General features: G+C 31.8%; 5 protein-coding genes across 14 annotated transcripts; 4 read left to right on the plus strand and 1 right to left on the minus strand.

The window, feature by feature from the left end:
- Window positions 1-699: 699 nt before the first annotated feature.
- LOC103489141 (casparian strip membrane protein 1) lies at window positions 700-2692 on the minus strand. The gene is made up of 3 exons (XM_008448162.3): window positions 2433-2692; window positions 2215-2338; window positions 700-1141 (listed from the first exon to the last, which is right to left on the minus strand). The coding sequence occupies exons 1-3, from the start codon at window positions 2666-2668 to the stop codon at window positions 920-922; spliced, it is 582 nt and encodes a 193-aa protein (XP_008446384.1). The 5' UTR covers window positions 2669-2692; the 3' UTR covers window positions 700-919.
- Window positions 2693-3468: 776 nt separating this feature from the next.
- Window positions 3469-6606, plus strand: LOC103489139 (uncharacterized). Of its 3 annotated transcripts, none has more exons than XM_008448161.3 (7): window positions 3469-3651; window positions 4443-4637; window positions 5084-5146; window positions 5227-5274; window positions 5422-5478; window positions 6041-6104; window positions 6199-6606. In XM_008448161.3, the coding sequence occupies exons 2-7, from the start codon at window positions 4491-4493 to the stop codon at window positions 6297-6299; spliced, it is 480 nt and encodes a 159-aa protein (XP_008446383.1). In that variant the 5' UTR covers window positions 3469-3651; window positions 4443-4490; the 3' UTR covers window positions 6300-6606. The 3 variants fall into 3 exon arrangements, with proteins under 3 accessions (XP_008446383.1, XP_050947101.1, XP_050947102.1); XM_051091144.1 differs by having other exon boundaries at window positions 3483-3651; window positions 5063-5146; XM_051091145.1 differs by having other exon boundaries at window positions 3483-3651; window positions 5087-5146.
- Window positions 6607-6939: 333 nt separating this feature from the next.
- On the plus strand, window positions 6940-9127 carry LOC103489137 (uncharacterized). Of its 5 annotated transcripts, none has more exons than XM_051091142.1 (6): window positions 6940-7307; window positions 7412-7493; window positions 7586-7804; window positions 8209-8305; window positions 8435-8555; window positions 8651-8800. In XM_051091142.1, exons 1-5 carry the CDS (start codon window positions 7021-7023, stop codon window positions 8551-8553), a joined length of 804 nt encoding a protein of 267 aa, XP_050947099.1. In that variant the 5' UTR covers window positions 6940-7020; the 3' UTR covers window positions 8554-8555; window positions 8651-8800. The 5 variants fall into 5 exon arrangements, with proteins under 5 accessions (XP_050947099.1, XP_050947100.1, XP_050947097.1 ...); XM_051091143.1 differs by having other exon boundaries at window positions 6941-7307; window positions 8435-8497; window positions 8651-9127; XM_051091140.1 differs by having other exon boundaries at window positions 6948-7307; window positions 8435-8497; window positions 8625-9127.
- A 127-nt stretch (window positions 9128-9254) lies between these two features.
- On the plus strand, window positions 9255-12477 carry LOC103489138 (uncharacterized). Its single transcript, XM_008448160.3, has 6 exons — window positions 9255-9686; window positions 9796-9891; window positions 9986-10204; window positions 11726-11822; window positions 11963-12025; window positions 12121-12477. Exons 1-6 carry the CDS (start codon window positions 9402-9404, stop codon window positions 12312-12314), a joined length of 954 nt encoding a protein of 317 aa, XP_008446382.2. The 5' UTR covers window positions 9255-9401; the 3' UTR covers window positions 12315-12477.
- Window positions 12478-13533: 1056 nt separating this feature from the next.
- On the plus strand, window positions 13534-17088 carry LOC103489136 (uncharacterized). 4 transcript variants are annotated; one of them, XM_008448154.3, is made up of 4 exons: window positions 13534-13710; window positions 14200-14971; window positions 15888-15928; window positions 16008-17088. In XM_008448154.3, exons 2-4 carry the CDS (start codon window positions 14584-14586, stop codon window positions 16887-16889), a joined length of 1311 nt encoding a protein of 436 aa, XP_008446376.2. In that variant the 5' UTR covers window positions 13534-13710; window positions 14200-14583; the 3' UTR covers window positions 16890-17088. The 4 variants fall into 4 exon arrangements, with proteins under 4 accessions (XP_008446376.2, XP_050947103.1, XP_008446377.2 ...); XM_051091146.1 differs by having other exon boundaries at window positions 14213-14971; XM_008448155.3 differs by having other exon boundaries at window positions 14240-14971.
- Window positions 17089-25898: the final 8810 nt, after the last annotated feature.

Here is a 25898-nt window from a genome sequence, read left to right on the forward strand (position 1 = left end):
TAATCGTCCAATTGTTTATGCTTTTTCTATAGACAAAATTAATTTACAATAAAGATAATGTGAGAGGAAACCATGATAATTAAACTTTAAAAATAAAATTCTTACCAAAATGAGGTTTTAATGTCATTAGCTAGGACGTAAGGCTGTTTGATTAAATATAATTTAACATCTTGAAAGTTGAATTACAATTGACATTTATTGGTTCATAGTTCATACTTCCACTCCATTCCTAATTGTGAGGTCCCCTTCCAATTTATGAACTAATTGGTGGCCGTTTACCTTTTCCTCAATTTTCATTAATTAAATTTTCATGGTCCAATCTAATTCGATCTATCTCCTTAATTATAAAAGACTCGGTCAAAATTATTAAAAGACTTTGTTTTAGCAAAAACATACAGATAAACAAGTTAAGAAAATTTGAAACTTTTGTCATTCAGTGATTTTTTTAGAACATGTAAAATCAAAATTATTCGGTATTTAAGAATAAAAACAATAAAACTTTTATTTATTTAATTATTTTTGAGTGGAATTTATGTAGGAATTAAAAATTAGATATTTAATTATAAAAATGAGGTAGGTTAAAAGATAAGATAACCCTAAGTAAATAAATAATGAGAAAATTAAACTATATAGTAATATGCATAGTTAATTAGCTAGACTTCTACTAATTAATAAATAAATATCTCATAGATAAGATTGTAGAAGTCAAATAATCTATGGTCTCTCTTAGAATATTATTTATCCTACAAGAAACTTTCTTTATATAATCATCCAAGCAAAAATATTCGTAAAATCTTGAATTTTTCTCACTTTTATTTATTAGTATTTTTTTATTTTTCAGATGTTACATATCACACTTTAGTATAGTTTCAAACGTTATTAACTTCTCGTTATTAATGTTTTTTATCGTTGTATTGTTTTATGATGAGCGTCGAACCATTGCTACAACCGAAATAATAATAAGAAGCATGAAAGCAAAGACGGCACAAAAAGAGCCAATCAAAGATCCAGAAATACGTCGACAAAAAGAGTCAAATTGGGTACAAAATGAAACCCAATTGGCAGCAACATTGCCTCGATATGCCAAGTAGACTGCAGATGCTGCTGTCGAAGCACCAGCTGTTGCAAGCACCATTGCCATCTTTCGTGTATTTAAATATAGTGCCACAAATAAGCATCAAATACTTAAGAGGTGGTAAAGGATTAGGTTTAAAATCTTTTTACTGCGTTAAAAAATTTAAAAACTAAATCATAAGTTTGATTCATGAAAACATTTGAGATTTGCATTTTTATTTTGTCTATAAACTTTAAAATTGTTTAGCACGTTAGAATCTTCAATTTTATGTTGAATAATAGATCTATAAATTTATGTCTCTATTAGACATCAAATTAAAAATTTAAATCTAATTCCACAGCTATTTCATTTCTAAAAAGTGGCCAACTTCCTTTCTTATGAATATGCTAGGTTTTAAATTCTCCACTAAACAAACCTTAAACTGTTTTCAAAAATCATTTTCATAGTCATAATAACTTTACAAGATTTTTAAAATATTATTAGAAATTAAATAAATAAGAAAAAAACAACTCATTAGTAGAAGTAGAGTTTATAGGAAAAATACCAACAATTGTTAGAGCGAAACGTTAGGATTATATTAATATATTAAAAAAATGGTTAAAATTAAAATATTTGACAAAATATTTATATCTTATAAAAGGACAGGTATAGTAAATTGTATCGGTTTTGTTTATTTATAAATTATTTTTCGAACTTTTTTATTTTTTTTAAAAAAATTCATTATACTAATACATAAAATTAACAAATGGATTAATTTTATAAAATTGAAATATATCCAAATTCTATTTAACAAATAGTTAATCTTATTTGACAACTATTTTATTTTATTTCTTTGTTTTTTTTTTTAAATTGTAATTCACACTATTTTTCTGATTTTTCTTATCATGACTTTCATATATACTTTCATGTAGGCCAAATTTAAAAAACAAAGTACAAATTAAAAATAATATAATTCTTTTTCATCAACTTTCAAAGAGTGGTTCCACTTGAATTTTGAAAACACTAATAAAATGTATACAACATAATATACAAATCAATAGTATTTAGGTGCTTAATTTTTTAAATAGTTAAAAAAAATAACACTTAAAATTTAGAGTGGTGAAAGTTATTAAAAGAAAAGGGAAAGAGAACGAAGGTACCGTGTCAAAGATGAGCAAAATGAGCCTAGGAGTGACTGATGCAACTTCCATGACATGGAAAATGGACAGAGGAAGAGATAGAAACAGATACCCACAAACTATGGCATTTGCAACCACAAAGAACCTGTAAAGTTTAATTTTAACTTAATTTATATATAGAAACATAACGCACACATATAATATATCTTGCTACTGACTAAAATTAAAATTATTTTTACATAAACATAGGAAGATCTTTATAGTTGGCCTTGAACTGAGAAGATTGTGTTGAAAATGGCAAAGTTTGATTAGCTGTGCCCATTACTATTGCACTACTTAAAGTAGCCATTGTTGCCATTACTCTCACCACCAAGTCCACTATGGCTAGCCCTCTCTGAGCTCCTTCTCCAATTGGGTTCTTGAACTTTGAACCCAAATTTTGAATTTCTCCACTCTCTGTCTTTGTCTTTCCCATTTAATTTGATCAAATTCTCAACTTCTCTCTGTTTAAGTTCAAGCTCTTATTATGTTAGTTCAAGTATTTATTTGTTCAAAAAAAAAAAAAAAAAAAAAAGGAAGAGAGAATTCCAAAGGGTTAAGTGACAAACTAAAAGTGGATATTAGGTGAATTTGTGATGTGTGTTTTTGTGATTTTAATATGATCTAATCCGTAGGTTTTGTATTGTTGTGCCATTGGATGGTATGGACTAACAATGGCCGTTTTATATTTGAAGTTATTCCACCTGCTCTCTTTTTAGCTAAATGTGTATATATCTTGATTGTCTTATTAAATATTTTAAATCCAAGTTGTCTACTATAAGATTACCTAATGTTGTCCTTATCGAAACAATTTGCACAAAAGAAAAGAAAAGATCGAGAAAGAACCCTTCTTATAAAGAAAGTACCAAAATATGAACATTTTAAAAAGTCTTTATTTTTCCATTATCTCAATACTCACGACTCACTTTTTCTCGTTCTTTCTGTAAAAAGTGAGTCAAAAGTGCCATTTATATTACATTTGGACTTGATGATTATTTGAAAACACTAAAACACATGCTCATCTCTTATGTATGATTATTTGAAAATGGAAAAGCAATACCTCTTGTATACAATTTTAAGATGGAATGGATAAGAAAGTTGGGAGTGTTACTACTTCCTCATAGAAACAATTTGGGCCCAAAATTAAGAGAAAGCCCAATAATTAAAATGGACGAGCGGCCCTGATGGTTCGGCCCAAGAAACATCGCCACCAACCACGCGCTCTGATCTCATGCAACTAGCGTAACTTCTAGGCTTTCTTTGGTTGGTGCACACAAACACTGTTCAATCGGAGTGTGGATTTTTAGGCGGAGCAGAGAAAACAAATCAGTTTACACTGGATTTGCTTTTGATCCGTCCTCGTATCCTCCGCTTCTAATATATTCATCATTTCCGATTGCGATCTGATTCTCCGGTAATGTAAGTCACTCATCTCCACCTTGTTCCCCATTTTTTTTTTATCCTGAAATAGATCAATAATCGTCAATTTATTGACTGAGAAGCATTGATTTTTCTTTTATGGGCAATGTTCATTCGTTTCGTTAGGCCTGTGGAAGTTCATTTCTATGTTAAATGTGATCATTGTTTCTTGCTGGTGAAGTTCGTATTGGTTTAGATTTAGCTCCATTAATGAATTGGACTAGTTTTTTTTAGACTTGAGGGGCAAGGATTATGGGATGAATTGGGAATTCTTTGAATCTGGACTTTTTCTTTTTGGATTTGATTAATTACGTGATTAAATTTGCTATTGATGGTTGTGGAAATGACTAATTTGCTAAGGGGTGATTGTGGAAAGGAAACTGTACGATTGACAGAGCATCATAACTCATAAGATTTATTCCGATTTGAGGTACTTTATTTTGGGTCAATAACGATATGTAAGAAAGCTTTCAGTTTGTCGTTTTCTCGTCGGTTCCGTATTTGATTGAAATCGGTGACTTTATCACACTTCTCTGTAATGTTTCGGCACCTGGACCAATTACATCATTTCGGATACTGGTAACCGTAATTTTTTGAATTGATTTTGACCCGAATGTTTATCTGGGGGTGCTTTTGTTAAATTTTCCATTTTCATCGGTAGTGCTCTCTGTCAAAGTGCAATTTACTTGGGGTTTGTTATTACCGTATATGTGAGGGGTGTTTTCTTTTAGTCCGTGATTGCAGGGTAGTGATTTTTTAGCAACCTTTTTGACTTATTTTATTATTTGCAGTTATATACCGTTCACTTTCAACTATAATTTTGGTAACGAAGGGGAACAATGTCAGAAAAAATTATCGAGGATGTAAAGGAGAAAGTAATTGACGATGCTACTCCTAATAATCAAGACCATTGTGAGAAATCTGAGGAACAAATACCAGGTCCAGATGAGAAAGTGGAAAATCCTATGCCTTCACCGCAGCAAGAGGTTTAGTGCTGTTTCTGTATTTGTGGTTTCATCTTTTTGTGTGAGTTTGTCATTGAAGAAAGTTAGAATCCTCTTCTTGAAATGTAATGTTTGGTATGTCCTGTTTTCTTAGTGTCATCAAGGTCACTAAAAGGAACTTTTGGGAAAATACTTAGGAAAATCTCTGTTTTTAATGCCAAGATTTGGATTTGTAAGCAGCTTTTACTTGCCTTTGCAAAAAGCTGACCATAAAGGGGAAAGATAAATAAAAATAGCCTTGATGAGGCAAGAGATAAAATGTTTCTTTTCTTGTCTTGGTTCCTGTTTTTAAGTTTTAACTGCATATGTAAAAGCGCATGAATTTGTCTCAACTTTCCTATAAACTGTTGTGTTGGTGGTCATGTAGTGTGTCACTAAGGTTTGCCACATAGATTGTTTGTTTGCAGTCTGATAATGGTTTTAAACAGGAGGAAACCATCAAGAAGAAGTACGGAGGAATAGTGCCAAAGAAGCCTCCTTTGATATCAAAAGTAACTATTTGTTATCTTTTGGGATATTAATTTCATTCAAATCCTCTCTTATGACAATTGCAAATGTTCCTTTTGTCTAGGACCATGAACGTGCCTTTTTTGATTCTGCTGATTGGGCACTAGGGAAGGTACTCATTTATATTTTCCGACGACTTTATACTGCTCATTAAATACTAAAATATGAATATCAGGACTACACATTTTTTATGTTGATTGTATGTCCTAAAGTTTGATACGACTGTCTTGCCTAACTACTCCTGTGACTTCTGTAACAGCAAGGAGGAGCTCAAAAACCTAAAGGACCACTTGAAGCACTCAGGCCAAAGTTGCAGGTGCGTGATGTTTAATAATAGTGGGGTATATTTGTCCGCTTATTGTACTTGATGCCTTTTTAAAATATATAAATCGGATAACTTTTAGTTTAATAGCTGTTAACCAACAGTGATATCCACCCACTTGCTAAATATTAGCCAAATTTTTTAATGTGAAGTTGATTGATCTTCCCGAAAACAACTTAAACTTTGTCAAGATAATGACTAATATACTCCCACTGATTACTATAGCTGGATTTTGTCTTCCAAACTTTCTCTTTCCTCTTACAAACGTTTTTCCTCTCTGTTATCTGAAAGATCATCTGGAATCATATGGTCGAAAATGTAATTAGGTTAGAAGTTATTTCCTACAGCTTATTACGTCTTTGTTTAAGATTGTTGTGGTTTACTCCATATTGTCTTTTGGGACTTGTTAACTCCCTCTCTCCGAGCACGGTCTTTTCCTTATTTTGCCGTTGCATTTTATGAGTAAAAAGAAAAAAAGAATATATGTGTGTGTTTTGTCTCGATTATGTCTTTGAAATACTTTCTGATGCTTTGATTACCATTTTGTCATAATCAGCCAACCCCACATCAGCAAGTCCGTTCAAGACGCTCGGCTTATGCTCCTGCCGATGATAGTGAAGGTATGAGCCACAGATTCTCATTTTTTTCCTGCCAATGCTTCTGATTTATAACAGAAAATGATAAACGTTTTGCTTCATTTTCCTGACTTGACAGGGAATGATGGCAATATTGACCCCGCTTCTGAGGATCAGCAATCCACATTAGAAAGCGGCTGCAATGACCACGTTTCTGAAGACAAAGTGTGCAAGGAATAACTGTCTGGACGAAAGAACTTGATCTACTTAGACCGAGCAGCATTCTGAAGTCCTTGAATGATGCCAATAAGTGATACATGCTGAATTTTAAGCTTCACTTGTTATGATTGATCATTTAATGTGGGACGATGCAATGCTTTCTATGCTTTAAAAGTTATGAATTCAATCCTTAGATTGCATTCGAGAATTATTTACAATCTTACAGTTGGCTCTTGCTAGCCCAAGTGCTTTCAATACAAATGTTATACACAAATATACCTTCTGTCTTAAGGCAGAATTTATACCCACCAGGTTTTCCTATTCTCCATTTTTTGTGCATTTTTACCTCTTTCACATGCTAGTACAAAAATAAGTTTACCGTATCCCATCAATATAAGCTTTTGGGTTCGATGGTGATTATCGTGATCCTAATAGTGTTATATTTTAATTAATAAGTTGAAATTACTTCGGGTATACTATTACTTTACTACAGTTGCTGTCTACACCATCCTTTTGGAGGCATTTGTTTAACGACATTGTAGAGCTTTTGACTTCATATATAGCCAATTTTTTGAAAAAACAATTACGTCTTAAATCCAAACGAATATGTGGATATGATAGTTTTAATTCTCGAGGAGGCCGTGCCCTTTTTATAGAAAAAATAACAAATATCAAACATCAAATATCTCTAGGCCGTATCAGCCACCAAAAATGATAAAACAAAACAACAAATTCAAGCAACATGATCCTTTACGCTTCTCCACCAAGTTCAGCCATCTTCTCCATAAGCAATGCTTCTCAACAAGCCAAACCCAGATCATCATCCACCAACTGCGCGCACCAGAGCATTCCGGAAGCGCCACCGTTCTCACGTTTGTTTTGCCACAACCATTCTTGCCTATGCGGAAGAAGGCGTTTCATTGAAGCAGCAACAGCCACATCTCTGTTCCCTCTATGCCCTTCAATGGCTTCTTCTAATTCATCCTCTGATTACGTTGTGAGGATCTTCTTTCGAACCAGACCGATGGGGTTTTCTCCTTAAATCAATAACTACATTTTACTTATCGAATTTTCCCCCTAAACCCATATGTTTAAGTTTATTAGTTTTGTTGTGAATAGGCTATTCTGAACAGGGTTCGTCCTCCTAAGCCAGATTGGTACGAGGATTTTTATGCGTCAGTTCTGGCTAATGGCATGAAATCGTATGAAGAAGAGGTTGGAGCTAACTTAAATTACTGTTTACTGGAATTTGTGAACTGTTGGTTAACATTGTTGTTATGTTTTTGCTATCTTTTTTGGTTGGTCAGATTGCAGTTTACAAGTCCCAGATGTTTGCCAATTTGAGAGGGAAGTCTCAGAAAGTGTTGGAGATTGGAATTGGTGCAGGTCCTAACCTTAAGTATTACGCTGGGAATGAAGGTATGGAGGTTTATGGTGTGGATCCAAATCAAAAAATGGAAAAATATGCTCGGGAAGCAGCAAAGAATGCTGGTTTGCCACCTGAGAGTTTTGAGTTTAAACAAGCAGTATGACACTTTATAGAACTCTGCTGTGCGTTATTGAACTTCATAGAGTTATTGTATGGGGATGTAATTATACAGAATTGGTGCTGTTCCTTCATGTTCTTGTCTTTGTCGTTGAATGTGAAAGCACGTCTAGTCTAGGTAAATTTAAACCACGAAGCATTCCAAACTGCTGGTTGAAATGGATTTCTATTTAACATGATTGGTTAGACATGTCTGATGGATAAGTTCACTTTGACTGTCTTATAAATAAAGTTTTCTCCCTTTTACCTATTTTGCTTTATAAGATCTGAGGTCTTGAAGCTATTGAAAATTGGCGAGGTTTTATTTTGGAAGAATATGAAAGAATGAAGTTTACTCATTATTTGGAAATTTTGTACTTATTTTATTCTTTGATATTTGACGAGGTTGGTGAGGCTATACCGTTGCCTGATGCTTCTGTCGATGCTGTTGTTGGAACACTTGTATTGTGTTCTGTGACCGATGTTGACATGACTCTAAGGGGTAATACCTTTCTTTCATTGCAGTGTAATTTACTAAAGACTTTGGCATCCATTAGGTAGAGAACCAATGTTTCCCAAAGTCAGAAAAGGTGGATTTTTTTATTTATTTATTTTTTTTAATGGTGTGAAGAGGTGAAGAGGGTTCTTAGGCCTGGTGGATTATACATATTTGTCGAACATGTTGCTGCAAAAGGTATTACACCAATTCTCACGGATTCATCGGTTACAAAAAAGCAACTTCTCCCATAATTGTAAGATTTTGGATCAATCAATGATATAAGAATAAGCATTGGACCATTTTTGTTGTTTGTGTTATATAGAAGGAACTGCACTTCGATTTATACAGGACGTGCTTGATCCTCTACAACAAATTGTTGCTGATGGATGTCACCTTACTCGCCGGACAGGGCAGAATATAATTCAAACAGGGTTTTCAAATGTTGATCTGAACATAACTTCCTTCTCTGACGCCGCCTTCATAAATCCTCAAGTCTACGGAGTTGCTTATAGATAACCAGAAACAGAAGCTTACATTTTCATTCAGTATACTCTCATGTTTGTAGGGAAAACGTATAAATCAACCATGGGCTTGAATATTCCTCTAATTATATTGTACCATAACGAAGGATGATTGATTACTCCTTCTCAAGGATTTTTTTGTCAGTGGCAGAGCCTTTGGCTATTAGTTTGCTGATTCATTTTTTTTTGTCAGTGGCAGAGCCTTTGACTGTTAGTTTGCTGATTCATGAAATTTGTTATAGAGTCAAACTCTGAGGAAAACGACTATTCAAATTGGCAATACAAGAAATTACTTTTTCAGCTCCTTTTGAGTGCAACAACGTTAGACTATTTTCTTTTTAGTACAATAAATCTGAGATAATAATTCAACGTTCTAACCTCTTATAAGACAAGAACAAACTATCATGGATAAATAAAAATGACTTTGTAAAGTATTTTTATTCAAATGTGGATCCAAACAAAACCTCAAGTTAGAAATATTAATATACTATTAGTAAGGGTACGGCGTCTTTAGTAATATTAGCAAATACCCCTGCTAATTAGGACACTGTCCCTTGCAACCACGAAGTCAAAGCAAGATGAACCTTTGCACATCTGCTCCAACTTCAGTCATCTTCCCCAAATTCAATGCTTCTCAACATGTCAGATGTAGATCATCATCATTCTACAAATGCTCTCATCAGAGCAATCTGGAATCGCCCAAGAGAAGCGATTTAAAGATAGAGCCACCATTCCCACGTTTGCTTTGCCAAAACCATTCTTGCTTATGCGGCAGAAGGCAGTTCATTGAAGCAGCTGCAGCTACATCTCTGCTCCCTCTTTGCCCTTCAATGGCTTCTTCTAATCCATCCTCTGATTACACTGTGATTATCTTCTTTCTAAGTAGACTAATGGGGTTTCTCCCCCTAAATCAATAATCACGTTTTACTTAAAAACCCAGATGATTAAGTTAATTAGTTTTGTTTTGTATAGGCTATGTTGAATAGGGTTCGCTCTCCTAAGCCAGAATGGTATGAGGATTTCTTTGCTTCATTTCTGGCTAATTCCATGAAATCGTATGAAGAGGAGGTTGGAGCTAACTTGGAGTGAATGTGTTACTGGAATTTGTGAACTGTTAGTTAACATTGTTGATATGTTTTTGCTATGTTGGTTGTTTGGTTAGATTGCAGATTACAAGTCCCAGATGTTTGCCAATTTGAGTGGGAAGGCTCAGAAAGTGTTGGAGATTGGAATTGGTGCAGGTCCTAACCTTAAGTATTATGCTGGGGATGAAGGTGTGCAGGTTTATGGTGTGGATCCAAATCAAAAAATGGAGAAATATGCTCGAGAAGCAGCACAGAATGCTGGTTTGCCACCAGAGAATTTTGTGTTTAAACAAGCGGTATGACACTTTATAGAACTCTGCTGTTTGTTATTGAACTTCACTGAATTATTGTTTGGGGATGCAATGATATAAAAGTAGATCGGTTCATTTATGTCTCTGTCTTTGTCATAGAAATGGGTTTCTATTGTTCAACATGTTGGTTAGAAAAGTCTGATGGACAAAGTCAACTTTTAGGGTTTGTTTTAATTGACTATTAAGAAAATGTCATCCAAAAAAGTCATTTTTATTTACTCTTTTGATAAAAATTTTAAATACATTTTGAAAGTTGCTCAAAAGTTATTTTGAGCGGTTATTAGAGTTGTGAACTCGGTGAAGTTGTAAAAAACTCAATACAAGAAGTTATAAAACTATGCTTTTTTAGTAGTAGGGCCTAAAATCCATTTTGGACCAAACAAGGAGTAGGGTTTACAACTTCGTAATTCCCATTCCTTATTTTCTAACTCTTTGGCCCAAAAACCTCTAAGTTCATGGAAGAAAAACGAATCGTAACTCGATTAATTACATAGTGGGATTGATAGGCCAATTTATACAATTGTAGTTAAGTTTGTAAAAGAAGTGAATTTCTTATCAGTCAGTTAGTTTGTTGAGTAAGTTTATTTTTAATTTGCTTCCTTTATTGACACATGGCTATATACTGTGTACATGATAAATGATTAGTAAAATGAGAGAAAATATACAAATATATTGAAGAGAAAGAGTAAAAATATACACCCTATTTACACAAAGTAGAAAACTATATTGGAGAGATTTGTGCTGAAGTTGACTGTAGTTGTTGAGATTCACAAGTCTCATTGAGAAGAAGTATACACTAGAGTTCAACTACGTCTTGAGGTCATGCCCAATTGAGAAGAATTATATACTAGAGTTCAAGAAGTTTACAAGCACGTAACTTATCTGATAAGTGCACTATCTTGAATTACAACAAAACTATGATTGTTTTAGGCTCTCCCAAAATTTGTTGATACTTGATTTACTATCCCTTCAGAATTTAGGCTCCCCTAAACAAGTTCACTCCAGTAGATCTCTGAAGTTAGTTGATAGATTAGGCTCCCCTAACTACTATACTTCATCTTCTCAGTAATGTTACATCATGTCAAACTCCAACACCCATCACAACCAAAGATACTAATATTCTTCTCGTTAAAACCAAAAAGACAATGTAGAACAACTCCACTTATATATGAATATTCAGCAAGACTGGTAGGATTCTTCACTACCGGCAAGGCTACAGAGACTACTTTTATAGTCAACCTTCAAAAGGAAAGAGACCAAAAAACAGCCAGAAGGCCACAAGCAAAACAAGGAAAAAATCCCACAACATAAGGGAGACAACAAAAGGAAAGTCCCTACTAGATAACCACCATTCAAACTGAAAAGAACAATTAATAAAAGAGAATTTTCAAGCCAACCAAAACAGTATCAAGAAAACTGTCATCTTAAGCAGTTGCATTTCCAGAATTAGCCAATTTTTCTTTAGTCACTTCAACTTAGTTTAGTTTAAACACTATATGTTTTCAGGTTGGTGAGGCTATACCACTACCTGATGCTTCTGTCGATGCTGTTGTTGGAACACTTGTCTTGTGCTCTGTGACCAATGTTGACATGACTCTAAAGGGTAATACTAATACCTTCTGTAGATTGGTCAAATTCATCATTTAGAAACAACTGCTTTCATTGGGAAGGGTTTCATTAGACTTCAAATGGAAACTATGTGATGACTTTGTTGAACCTTGCATTTCGTTTGGTGGTGTGCAGAGGTGAAGAGGGTTCTAAGACCTGGTGGACTATACATATTTGTCGAACATGTTGCTGCAAAAGGTATACGCCAACTCATCCATTCGACAAAACAAAACAAAATCACTTTGTTTAGAAATAAGATAACCAAATTGATCATTTCTGTTGTGTCAATGTAGAAGAAACCATGCTTCGATTTATGCAGAATGTGCTTGATCCTCTGCAACAAATTGTTTTTGATGGATGTCACCTTACTCGGACGACAGGATCAAATATAATTGGAGCAGGATTTTCAAATGTTGATCTAAACATGGCTTCATTCTCTAGTTTGGCCTTCATAAATCCTCAAGTTTATGGAATTGCTTATAGATGATCACAAATGGAACCCCACATTTTCACTCTGTATCCTCTTTCATTATCTTTTTCTGTCTTTTTTTTTTTCCTTGATAAAGACATGTTCTATTCAAACATAATTTCATAAATGTCCAAACATTTGAATGTTTACATAACTAAAACTTCTCTATTTTCTCTTACCATTATGCTCTTAATGTCATTTATTTCTCTATAGTTATCAATCTTATGAATGTCCAAAGAAATTATTTTATTCTCCTTTTCAACAAAAAGAAAATACTGTTCTCAGTCGGTTCACTTTTTCCTATTCTCATTTATTTGTTAAGATTTTATGCACAATTCTTATGCCCTTTATTTCTCTGTTTTCTTTTTCCAAAGGTATATTATTAGGAAATCATTTTAAATATAAATTCATCCAAATTATTTACAATTATTATACAAAACATCACAATAACAGTTTATCTTGCTCTACCACGGTCAATATAGTAGATAAACAGTGATATTTTACTATATTTAAAAATAACTAACTCTTTATATTCTATCTATTTGTTATGGATAGTGATAAAATTTGGTAATTTAAAATAACTTTTCTTTTCAATTGCTTTCCATTTTGAGTTTGTAGAGCAAAATATAGAATTAATTTGTATAAATAACAATGTCAATCAATTGTTTTCAAACAAGACAACTTGAAATTTTGATGTCCTTCATGAATAATGTGGCTCTTCATATTGTCTTTGTACATAATTAATTATACTATATATGGATTCTATTGATAATAGATATTGAATACTAATGACAAAGTTGTTGACAATACACATTCAATTTCCTTATGATTAAATATTTATTCAATTATTGGTAGGTCTATGTATTCTTTGGTTCTTACCTTCAATACCTACCAACTAATAAATACAACAATCATAGGTACAAAAATAGAATCCTTCACTTTATATGTTTCATTAAATTTATAATCTTTATTTATTTTATAATTAAGAAAAACTAAAAATCTAAATCATTTGCTAATAAAAGATTTAATGGCATTAAATAGGCAAATGATTACTTGAAGGGCAAAGCTTAGGATATATTTATTAGTTACCCAAAGTGATTAAAAAGTAGAAATCGGATGTATTCTATTTCTTGAGATTGGAGACTTGTGTGGTGTGAGGACTTGACTGCAAATGTTAGAAATTTAAGGGGTATGTGATGCAATATTTCGTACAACTTTGACACTCTGATGCGAAAAAAGCTCCTACCCCCTTTCTTTCTTTCTTTCTTTCTTTCTTTCTGTCTTCACTCATACACTCTTCGGAGCTCTTTCTTTCTCTCCGTCTCCGACAGGCTAGGGTTTTCTTTCCGTTCCGACAGCCGGTCGTTGGTGGAATCGTTGTTGATTATTCTCTCTCCTTTCTGTCCTTAAAAATGTAAGCTTTCTCCCGGCTTTTTTGTTTCTTAAAGCATTGTTTAATTTTGTACTTTGTTCTTCCCTAAATTTTAGGCCTTTTTTCTTCTTCTTCTTCTTCTATGATTGTTTGTGTGTGTTTGTTTCTGAAGTATGAAAGCTTTCTTTATCTTTTCCCTCAACGACCTTGTTGGGTTTTTTTTTTTTTTTATTCCCTACTTTCTGTTTGAATAGTTTTTCTTTTCTACTGCTTTAGGAGGCACTGTGTGTCAAATTGAAATTATTATGGATTTTTGTTTATTTCGCTTTTAATTTTATTTGTTCTGTGTAGTTGCATTTTTGGTAATATCATTTATGATGGTTGTTAATGATGTATATGATTTCAGGAATTTAGCTAAGTTGGCTTGGGGACCTCTGATTTTGGTTATTTGACGCTGTTCTTGTTGTTTTCCTTTAAATTTGCTATTTTCTTGATTCTTTGCTTGAAATGTATGTTCTTTGCCTAATTCAGCTATTTCCAGCAGCTCATTATGAGCTCATTAAATGTGCAGCATATGGACCTTCTCACTGTTGGCTTGATGGGTTTATGACTTCTTATTGTGACGGTTTTTCTGATGGCAGTTATGTTGTGGTTGGGTCATGGACTAAGAAGGAATCTGGGAACAAAGATAGAGGGTTATCATCTGTAACGAAGAATTTATGCGAATGTGAAAATTTGGAGTTGATATTCAAGGGCTATTTGCTTACTGGAAGTGTGGGTTTTGACTTCCAAATGTTGTTGTATTTCATGATGTAGTTTGTAAGAGAGATACTTGTCAATTTAGGTGACATGATCTCCAGTTAGTGTTTTAAGAGTTGAAAAAAGCAGTGACAGCCCAAGGAAGTTGATAGCTCAATGGGGTCTCTTTGTTGTGTGGCTGCAAGGCCACATGGATCAAATACTGCTAGCAGGGACTGGTCTTTGGGTCCCCACGAGCCTTTTTGGCATACAAATACAAGCTTTTCACCACCTCCATCGAGATGGGATATTCAATTCCAATCTGAAGGGTTGCCACATGGTTGGCATGATGCTGTACAACTCTATGGCTCGTCTACATCATCAAATAGTAAAGAAAGTCGAAGCTGGATAAGGGGCAACAACCATATTTATACTCACAACTCTGCCTCTGATGGTGCTGGGTTGTTTTTGAGTAGTCCCTCTGACATCTCACAAGGCCCTCAATGGACTCCTCCAGCAATTCAGGAAATCAATATTGATGGTTATGAGACTGCAACCAAAAGGGGTACTATTACTGTTATTGCATCATCCTTTTCTATAGTCTTATTTCTCATCATTGTGACCCTGTGGGTGGATATATACATTTTCTTATCGCAGGTAAATTCTTTTCAAGGTTTCATCACTCTATATAAACATTTTCTTAACATGTTTATATGCATACACAAAGATATGGGAGAGAAGTTTTTGTTACAGATGGTTGTAGGTTTCTGTTTGTGTGTGTCATTGTTCTTCTGTCTTTATTTGAGACAGCCTTTTCAACGCCTTTGTGAGAGAATTTTAAATGGATAGCTATCTAACATTATTTGTGTGCGGAAGGGAATATTATTTAATATCGTAAGAGTATGGACAATGTCCTTGGACTTGCACCTTTTAGTCTTATGGCATCCTCCACCTTCTAAACCAAAGATCGAGGCAAAGATTGTGAACAGTCTGTTGTAGTGAATCGATTTGAAAATTTTAATTATCTTTCCCTTTTATTTGCTCTTTTCTTGTGTGCATTAATAAATGCCTTCATGGGAAGGAATGCCATTTTAAATTAGCGAGTAGTACCCTGTTCATTAGAGTGTTGTTCAAGTAGTTTATCCCTATGTATGCATGTATTCAAGTCAGTTTAGCATGGAAGTGTGGATAAGTACAAAAAAGTGGTGCGTCCTCTAGCAGCTAGTTGTACTTGTTTAACTTCCCCTGGGTGAAATTATACTTCGAACCAAAAGTTAGTTCTGACAAACAGATATAGCAATTACATGATAAGGTGATGGTTGTTTAAAACCCTATATATGTTATGTAAGATTACAAAAACAGCGTGGTGTACTTAGGAGTATAGGATTATGTGAAATTTATCAATATTGGAATAGTTTTGTTTCATTGCTGTTACGGTTCAACATCCACTGAACTGTTTTCTTGTCTTTTTTGCTCCTTAGATCCTTCATTGAGGACATTTTCCTTTTGGCCTGCGGCAGAGGTAGTACAGAGTTTTGTATCATTGCCCAATGTTTACCATAATACTAGAAGTTATAAACTGTTTTCATTGAATTTTGCAGGGTAACTCCGAAAATCCGGATAGTGGAAGCTCTACTTTCTCACAGTCAGACGGTAGCGAAACAGAACCCACAGTCAAGTTACGCTCATCCTCTAATTGGAACTTCACGAGCCGTCGTTCTTTCATGTCTAAACCCATTCATCCTTTGGCCATTCCTATGCAAACTTCCTCAGGAGAAGCTTTTGAATCCACTAATTTAGGGTTTGCGGAGTTTGATTCTTCTACTCCCCAAAGGGACAACCAACGTTGGAGCAGTGCAAGTAGCAGCATTGATTTTGCTGATGTGTCTGAGCCACTTGAATCTGACTTCTACTTTAAATCATCGTGTAGATCTGATAATTTCAGATGTGGGCTTTGCGAAAGATTTCTTTCACAGAGATCGCCATGGAGTTCACGCCGGATAGTGAGAAGTACTGATATGCCCGTTGCTGGTGTTCTTTCTTGTCGACATGTTTTTCATGCCGAATGCTTGGATCAAACTACTCCAAAGACATGTAAGAGTGACCCACCATGTCCGCTTTGTTTGAAACATGAGAATGACCGTTCTCCTGAGCAACGAGGAAATTCAAGATTGAGGAATGCAAATTCCTTACCAAGGCCTAGACCCTCGACCAGCGAGGACGGACCATCTCGGCCATGGGGTTGTGCTCAGGTAGGAGACTGTGTTGAAGGCGCCTTACATGCACCTCCAAGAAATTCAATGCTTTTTGTTAACCGTAATCGTGCAAAGAACCTCTCTTTCAAGGGAAATTCCAGCAAAGAATTTCCAGGAAAGTTGAGAAAAAGTGGCTCGTACTCTTCACGATTGGTGAGTGCAAGACCATTTGATCAAGAATTTGTTGGCTGTTCAAGAACATCAGCTGGACCCAGTATGAAACGATGATTGAACTATGTAGATAACTCAGGAAAATGAAATTTCAAGATATTTTCTTCTCAGAATCATCTTCAGCTAGCTTTGTAATTTTTTGCTTATTCGTTCCAAATTCTTCAGCTAGGAAAATTAAAATTTTAGTACTAGATTTTATCTATTGATGTATAGTTGAGTTGTGGGCAATACATGAACTGAAAAATTAGGCTTTCTATTTTTATTTTTTTTTTATGTTATGGATACCAGCAGATAATGACATTCTAAGGAATGAAACCACCATGAAGAACATGTGCCATATAATTTCAATTTTTTCTTTTTGTTCTTAGAGATAATATATATTTGGAGAGATGTTTTTAGAAACCATGAGAACCATATCCTTGTGATTGTGATAATGAGCCACATATCAGAAGATAAAATAAAATGGATAGAAAAAAGAATCTTATGGAATGTTAGACAAATGTGAGATTTCTAGGTTTCAACAAATGTTATATTTTTTGTTTTGTCAAATTTTTCTGAATTTATCCACTGAATTTTAATAAAAAGGAGTGGCAAATTTCATAGAACTCATAATTTACCATAACTATTCAACAAATCTCTTAATATTCAAGTCAGTGTTCATTTATTTATTTAATATACTAAAATAATTTTGGTTGTTAAACATCTCATTTAATTTTATTATTCTAGTTTCTAAATTTTCAATTTTGTTCAATCTTGGTTTATAGACTTTCAAAATTTAAATTTATATGTAGTCCTTACTTTCCAACTATAAATTTTACTCGATATAGGTTTATATTTAACGTATTTTGTTTGAAATCATGCATACATTAACATACTAATACACATAAGAAATAGCATGCATCATTAAATCATAAATTAAATGAAAATAAGAAATCATTTTCGAATATAGCAAAATATCATAATCTACTTGCTTTGGACAAAGATAAACTTTCTATATATGTATTTATGTCTTGATAGCCTAAGCAGATATATTATACTATTTTGCTATATTTGTGAAATTTTCAAATTACTTTTCAAAAGAGCTAGAAGGATTAAATAGTCTTTTTAGAAAATATGGATAAAACATAAAAATAGAATTTAAACTTTTCTTGAGAAATTGTGAAAATGAAGTATGATAAATTTTGTGTTTTAGTGGTTTTGTTCTCCCGTGTAAATAGTTTGTAAACTTTATTATTATTATTATTATTTTTACTTTTTACTTTTGTCGGTTGAATTTTTGGGTTAAAATATTGAAAATGATGGGAAAGAAACCATCCATGATTGGATGGAAAAAAACAAAAAGTAAACCATAATTAAGTATCTGTTTAGTGTTAACGAAGGAGAATTAATCATTAATTTACTTTAATAATAGAGTTCAATTAAGAGTTGCACAACTCATTTGTTCTCAAGGGAAGATGTAATTTCATCAAATTCTCTTGTCTTTCAGAGTTGAAACCTTTGGGTTAAACAGTGCCCTTCTTTTAACTTAGGGCTTTTCTTTAAAAAAAAAAAAATTAAACATTGATTCATTATCAGTATTGGGTTCAATTTCAAATTTAATTCATCATGTTGATGTTCATGTCCATTTAGCTTATAATTATGAATCTATTAAGAATAAAATTGGAAGCAAATTTTGATTATACCCAATGTATTATCAGTTTTCCATTTATAAGCTAAATAGTCAAAATTTAATGATCATTTAAATAGAAAAAACCTCAACTTCACTAATTTTTTGTAATTTAACCTAAGTTTATTAATATAAGAGTATACATATATATATATATATATATATATATATATATATATATATATGAAGTAGGTATTTGAACATGATCAGTTATAAAGGGTACAAACTTACAAATGTTAAACTTTGAAGGTCAAAACTATTTGGAGTAGTGGTCTTGCTTTTAAAAGCACTTCTTCTTTCCTAAAACCATCCTTTTTAAGAGAAATTAATAATATTAACTTTTTTCAAACCTATAACCTGCCGCCATTCGCAACAAAATAGATCAAGAATCGTTTTCAAATATAACAAAATATCATTTATAGATCTTAATAAACATAAATAGATTACTAACATCTATCACTTATATCTGTTTGATAGACAAAGGTATAGATAAACTAGGAAAGTTTGTTATATTTATAAATGATTTCGACAATTTTGTTATTTAAAATAATTTTTCTGAATTATAACAAGACAATGGTCGGTTATCATAACCATCGCAGAACAGTAGAATAAAGTAGGGATGATTATCATTGGATTCTGGAGAATCAAAAATCAAATTCTTGTTCTTGTTGAGAGAGGGCGAGGGGCCAGGGGACAATTATTTTCAAATGGATAATTGAAGAAAGGGGATGGTGTGTGGACAAGAACGTTATATTAATGCCTAAACTTTTTGTATAGATTAGATACGATATTACTTACTCTGTTGAAAATATTTGATATGGCTATTGATTCTTTAATTTTCTTCTTTTTAATTTTTCAAGTAATGGTAAGAGAAATATAATTGATACAATTTCTGCGGAGAAAGGGGATAATCTCCGGAAACAGCCAAAAGTAGTAATAAGAAGAAGAAGAAGAAGAAGAAGAAGAAGAAGAAGAAAAAAGAAAGAGAAAATGGAAGGTGGGGCTTTAGGTTTAGCAAATGGGGTAAAGCCATGATGTTGTTAACAATTGGACAACAATATCAATAATAAAATTTGATAGTGACAACGAAATTCAATTTTGGGTTTTTTTACTGTAACCACTACACATTATATATGAATTTTATTTTGAAAAATACTAAATTCTTGTTTGAAGAAAAAATAGGGTTTGATTAAAGTTGGATCACGGGACTTTGGAATTCTCTAATTTTCATTCAAATTTTTCTTTTAATTTAACACTTCTTTCTAATTCCTACGATATATTGAGAGTGGAAACCTTTTGTTTTTTACATAAAAGAAGGAAAGGACGAGGGGAAGGTTAGTTGTTAATTAGGACTACAAATAGGTATGGATTATAATCTCGAATTAGATTCAGATGAATTACTAGACATTTTCCTAATTCCTAGAGAAAAATATGAACTTTTTCAGATACATTATATGGAGATTAAATTATTTTGAAGAATGCATTATTAGTTGGGAAAAGAAGTGGAATGAAATGGGGTTTATGTATAGAGAGTATGGGAATTATATTGGGTTCCAACAAGTGATATCTCAAGAAATAAAGAAAGTAGAGAAGAAGCATCATGCATGTGTATGATGATGAGAAGGTTAAGGGCCCCTTTTTCCATTGATGCACTCTCAATCCTAACCTCAAAATCTAATCAATCATGTGAAGTGTTTGCTATAATATATATATATATATATATATATATATATATTCATTGAGAAGGAATTTAAAGTTGTTGCTCTTTAGTTTATCCATTCTAATATCGGGGGCTTGCGTAAGCCTCTCCCAAAGTTCAAATAACGTAAACACCCAATGAAGTTATAAGTTCATCCAATCTAGTTGGTTCGGTTTGATTATGATTGATTTTCTTCAAATCTTTCAAAAAGATTGAATATAATCATAACTTTGAATCACTCTGAATCATTATGTTCAATTACTAAGAACCGATGTTAAATGAGTTCGATGTACTTATCCTTCTAACGAATATGAGAAGACTATGGTTCCAATATTTAGCATATATTCTGTCTCATTTATATATATAATTTAGGGTTTGGAAAGGGCATTAGAGAGGTTAGGTTAGGGTTAGGGTTATTTGAAAAGAAATTGAAAGTGCTTTTTTTTTTCTTCTTCTTTATTTTGGGTCATTCATTATTGTTGAGTGCCTTACAGCATCATTTGGTTATATATATAACTTTTAATTTTGTTTATGCTTTTTGGTATATATACCAAAGAATTTGACAGTTTGTGTAGGCTTCTTGTGGTGCAAAACTTTCCAACATGAAAGCTAAGCCTTCCACCACCTTTTCTTTTCTTTTTCTTTATTTCCCTTTCTCTACATAATTTTTATATCTGTATTATGGGTCACCTACAAGTCAGCCTTACGCATTTTTCAATTTTTAAAAACCTCTAATGCTTCTTCTGTTTCTTCATTACATATATATATACACACACACACACACATACACATAGACCCTTTTTATATATAAAGTCCTTTTCTTTCATTTTTCCTTTTATAAGGGAAAAAGAAAAACTATATGGGTATTATTATTGGTTTTATTATTACTTTTTTCTTTTTAATTTAAAAGTTTGTAAGATATTTTAGTCACTACAATTTTTCAATTAAGAAAAATTAATATTTATATTTAAGTGATCAACAATATATTATTGAAATATGTGGAATTGTATTATTAAATAAGAAAATGAAAGAAGACAAAAACATACTTTCAATATCATTTCTAATTATAAGTGATTGAATTCATCCTTAAAAAATGTCTTTAACCAAAATCAAACAAAAAAAAAAATTGAAAAGTTCTTTATTTCATACATTTACTAAATTTTTGTGCTTAATAAGTTTTTATTTATGAAACATTTTTAAAATCAAATTAATAATAATAATAATAATCACATATAGGTAAAGCTTGAAAATTGAGTCCACGTTTCAAACATTTTAGCCAAATGGAGAGGGTAGCGTTTGGTTGAAGCTGAAAATTAATTGCACATCATTATTTATTTATTATTACTACTACAGCCCATGCATCAATTTTTTATATTCACATTCACATTAATTCATTAATTCCACTCTCTATTTTCAAATTACCTTTTTTTTTTCTTTTTTCAAGAATATGTAGTTTGACTTTTCAACTCATCATCACAAATTATGATCCCAATTTTCCATACCTTCATATTTGAAAGTATATATTATATGGTGTACGTGTTACGTACTACTAATAAATAAAGGCATTAATTTGAATATTATATTGATACAATATATTTGATAACGTAAACCCAATAGATAAAACCTTATAATTTATCAAATAATTAATAACTTGGACAAAAACTTTCTTGTTACTTAATCAACTACTTAAGTCTGCTGCCGTACATAAATGTATTGTAAATTAGGGTTTCCAATGTGATCGATCATATTAGCTTTTAATTTGTTACGATGGTCGGTGTTAGTTTAGAATTTTATAATTTTTCGCACTCTAACATTACATTTTAGAGTATTTAAGATCTCTCTTTCCTTTTATACTATGGTTTTGTGTATGATTGAGATTTTTCACTTAGAATTCAAACTCCCATACTTTCTTAAAAAAAATAAAAAAAAAAAAGTCATGTCATTAAATTAAATGCTCATGTTGATTAATGAGTTGAGATTATTTGTTAAAATAGAACAACTTAAAGAACTTAAAACTATTCGATATTATTTTAGCTCGTTTTTATTTAAGTCCAACTCGAATATGTATTTTAAGAGCATCATTCTTCTTCCAAAAATCTTGACAAAAATGGAAGAAACTAGTAAAAAGACGAAAAATTGACGATGATAAATACCTATAAAAGAGACCACCAAACTCAATGTCTTGGTAGCAACATTTTTATTCACAAGTTTTGCATTAAAAAAAAAAGGTCCATGCATGTAAAGTATTATTACTGTTTAACCTATTTTGATTTAGTTGACTAAATACAGAAGTATATAGATGAAAAAAAAGAAGAAGAGATTTAAACATGTTAATTAATGAATGAAGTATTAGAGATAAATGATGATTAGTATTGAAGAAAATGAAAAAGATTATTGGTAATACAGTTGTAATTAGATGGAGAGGGGCTTGGGCATGAGGATGGGTGTTTTGACACCGTACGACGGGGTAATAAAATAATACCACATTTGTCGGCACCATAAAGTTTCATTATATAATCAATTTCTTATTTATTTTAAGAAAAGAAAAAAAAAATTAAAATTGAAGCTACGGGCAGAAGGCTATAATAACTAATTTAATTAATTACCTTAGCTGGTCTTACTTTAAAAATAAAAAAAAAATAAAAAAAAAGAAAAAAGGAAAAAAAGAAAAAGAAAAAAGAAAAGGTAGCTGCTCACTCTTACTCCTCTTTATTTCTCTGCCTTCATTATTAATATCAACACTTATTACAACAAACAATAATTAATAACTACTTATATACATATTAAAAACACCTTAACATAATTTAATTACAGTTTACATCATATCAATGTATTTAAATTTTGTTTCTTCTTTTATGTCTAATAAATTTTTAAGTCGTTTCTGAAAAAAAAAATTATTTTAATTTTTACTCTATTTTTGAATTATCAGGGTATTGATTCGTAGTATTAATTAAATTGATAAATAACTAATAATTTTTTTAATTTATTCTATAAATCTTTTATACCATATATTAACATAATTAACATGTGTATCAAATAAACTTGAATTAAAAAGTAATTTTGTTCTTATTTTCTTCAAAAACTTAAATCTCTTGCATGTATTTCCTTCCCGACTGATCTCCTTTTCATGTGAAAATGGTTCATAGTCGGACGTAGAAGGAGTGGAGCCTTGGGAGAAGGCGTAGTAGGCTTTCTTTAGTGAGATGCCTCCGCCATATATATATAAAATGACTACAATGAAACGTCATTCCTCGAGCTTTATTTGTAAAGTCTCTATTCCTTGATAATCGAAACCTAAAGACGTTAACATTGACAAGGTAAAATAAAATAAAATACAACACATTATAAATTAAACTCTACGAAATTGCATTTAAATTTTTCATAATAAATCACAAAGCCAAAAAAAAAAAAAAAAAAAAAAGAGAAGAAAGAATTGGGAGCAAGAGGAAAAAAAAAAGAACCCAATTATCATCTAAATATAGAAGCTCAACTTCATCATTCTCTTCATTAGTTAACAGAGTGATAACTGACAACAACCGACTAAGACTAAAAAAACTTTTTTTAAGCTCAAACACTAAAATAGACGTTTTAAAAAATGTAAAAACCAAAACAAAATAAAATACAAAATAGAGAGATGAAAGTAGGTTCTAAAACCATTAGGTACCAAATATTTTGAAGATCTTTTTAACACTAAAAGAGGGTGCCCCACCAAATCATAGCCAGGGGTTATAGATTGATTTTTCTTTTTCTTTTTGTTCATTATCTAGGTGGAGTATTTGCCTCAATTTATAATTAATGACCTCTTAATTGTAATTGTAAAAGATATAAAAATTTAAAACATAATAAATAAATCAAAACATTATGGTAGTTGGTTGGTTGAACTACCTACCTAAAAACCCACCTCCCTTGCTACTTAAAACGTCACCGTATCCACAAAATTACTCATATTCTCGTTTTAGAAAAATAAAATTCCTCAAACCTTTCTTTTGACTCCAACAATTATAGAATGTACGGTTTTGTTAAATGTTATAAAAATGTTTGTTTTTATATTGTAATTCAATGTAAAATATATAGTCCTACTTCAAACGTAAAAACATCTCATGACTTTGTTATTTATACCATTTATATCTAAATGCATTAAGATAATTGTCCTCGTTCACGTGATATCTTCTTTTCCAATAGTCGAATTTATTTGGAGCATACTAACAACTAACTAAACTAGTCGTCTAGGTTTAGTAACTAGAAAATTGAGCATATAATTTTTGTTTGTTTAACTAGGGAAAAAGATGATTTTTTTTTTCTTCTTTCCAATGTTAAATGAAAATGAGAGAGAAAAATTATGGTTGGGGTTGTTAAAGTGAGGAGTGAAAAATAATTAATTAAGAAGTCAAATCAAGAAAAAGTTGACTAGATCTTTGTTTTTTGTTTTTTGTTTTTCCCACTTCGAAAATCTCATTAGTGCTTACAAAAAGGAGTTAACTTTCGCAGCATTCTTCTCTTGTGTTAGTGATGGGAAAAGAAAAAGGGGTATCATGTGAATTTTGCAATTTGGTATTGTGCATTGGGATATGATATATGATATTGGGGGGAGACATCTATTTTATCAAATCTCTAAAAATAGATCTCATCCCCAACATTAACAGTGAAAGAGCCTACAAAAGTTAGGAAAAAAACATCTCTCATCCGTCAACATCCAACACCAACACTACTTCTCTCTTTTCTTTACACATTTTTTATACGATCGTATTAAAAAAAAAAAAGATAATATAATCCTCGAAGAAGCTAAGTAGGTATCTTAAACATATACGTCGAGTCGAAAAAGACTCTAATATCATATCAAGATCGAGAGAAAATGAAAATATTTTATATTCATGTTATTTTGAAATAAGTCACGATAGCCGGCTATAGATCATTGCTAAAATAATGTCCTTTTAATCCCTAGTATTCATAAAAATTGTTGTCAAAGCCTAGCTCTTGTTGAATATGTGTTCTTCCTTATATTTTTTATTCTTGAAATAAAATCTCCCTTTTCTTATGCAATAGGGTGGGCCTAAGAAATTTAATTTACTATTGAATTATTGTATATAGTCCTATCATATGAATAAATAACCCTACTTAATTAAATATGGAAACAAGAATATATGTTGGGGTTAATTTTAAGAATTTATTTCCAACACCCTATAATGATGTAGTCAAAATTCAAACTTCAACAAAGTTAACTTAAATTATGTACAAATAATGAACAAAATTCAAAATTCGCTTCGAGCCCAAACCCCATTTTCTCATCCAACTAAGGTAAGCTACACTATTTAGGCTTCCAAAACTTTACAATAGAGAAAGCCAAGTTGGATGAGATATATATTTCTATCAAACTTAATTAGTATATTCCAACCGTAACTTAAATTATAATAGAAAGTAATTTTAGGAAAAATAATCAAGCGTATATGGATTTTTATCGATTATAGACTTTGTTATCTATACAAGTTTTTAAACCAACGAGTAAAAAGGAAATTTAATACGGTATCAATATCCCAGTGATGGTTCTAACGAATCACGGTATATATAAAAAGGAAAGTTGATAGAGGAAAGATTGAAATTAATGAGATTTGATGTGTGGATTGTGGCGTTTTTGTAAAAGAAAAAGGAAAAGGGGATGTAATAAAGGTGTTTGGAAGAATGTGTAGAGAGTGAAGGATTATAC

This window comes from Cucumis melo, chromosome 10 (genome assembly GCF_025177605.1).
Source record: "Cucumis melo cultivar AY chromosome 10, USDA_Cmelo_AY_1.0, whole genome shotgun sequence".
NCBI classification, from domain to species: domain Eukaryota; kingdom Viridiplantae; phylum Streptophyta; class Magnoliopsida; order Cucurbitales; family Cucurbitaceae; genus Cucumis; species Cucumis melo.

Bases quoted from the DNA above. Each gene is read 5' to 3' on its own strand.
- LOC103489137 (XM_051091140.1), top strand. From the start codon at position 7,021: ATGATCCTTTACGCTTCTCCACCAAGTTCAGCCATCTTCTCCATAAGC. The intron at 7,494-7,585 runs GTTGGAGCTAAC...TTGGTTGGTCAG, and splicing joins TGAAATCGTATGAAGAAGAG to ATTGCAGTTTACAAGTCCCA. The intron at 7,805-8,208 runs GTATGACACTTT...ATATTTGACGAG, and splicing joins GTTTTGAGTTTAAACAAGCA to GTTGGTGAGGCTATACCGTT.
- LOC103489136 (XM_008448154.3), top strand. From the start codon at position 14,584: ATGGGGTCTCTTTGTTGTGTGGCTGCAAGGCCACATGGATCAAATACT. The intron at 14,972-15,887 runs GTACTATTACTG...TTTGCTCCTTAG, and splicing joins TGAGACTGCAACCAAAAGGG to ATCCTTCATTGAGGACATTT. The intron at 15,929-16,007 runs GTAGTACAGAGT...TGAATTTTGCAG, and splicing joins CCTTTTGGCCTGCGGCAGAG to GGTAACTCCGAAAATCCGGA.
- LOC103489138 (XM_008448160.3), top strand. From the start codon at position 9,402: ATGAACCTTTGCACATCTGCTCCAACTTCAGTCATCTTCCCCAAATTC. The intron at 11,823-11,962 runs GTAATACTAATA...GGTGGTGTGCAG, and splicing joins TGTTGACATGACTCTAAAGG to AGGTGAAGAGGGTTCTAAGA. The intron at 12,026-12,120 runs GTATACGCCAAC...GTGTCAATGTAG, and splicing joins CGAACATGTTGCTGCAAAAG to AAGAAACCATGCTTCGATTT.
- LOC103489141 (XM_008448162.3), bottom strand. From the start codon at position 2,668: ATGGGAAAGACAAAGACAGAGAGTGGAGAAATTCAAAATTTGGGTTCA. The intron at 2,339-2,432 runs GTAAAAATAATT...TAAACTTTACAG, and splicing joins AAAGATCTTCCTATGTTTAT to GTTCTTTGTGGTTGCAAATG. The intron at 1,142-2,214 runs GTACCTTCGTTC...AATACACGAAAG, and splicing joins TTTTGCTCATCTTTGACACG to ATGGCAATGGTGCTTGCAAC.
- LOC103489139 (XM_051091144.1), top strand. From the start codon at position 4,491: ATGTCAGAAAAAATTATCGAGGATGTAAAGGAGAAAGTAATTGACGAT. The intron at 5,479-6,040 runs GTGCGTGATGTT...TGTCATAATCAG, and splicing joins CACTCAGGCCAAAGTTGCAG to CCAACCCCACATCAGCAAGT. The intron at 6,105-6,198 runs GTATGAGCCACA...CTGACTTGACAG, and splicing joins TCCTGCCGATGATAGTGAAG to GGAATGATGGCAATATTGAC.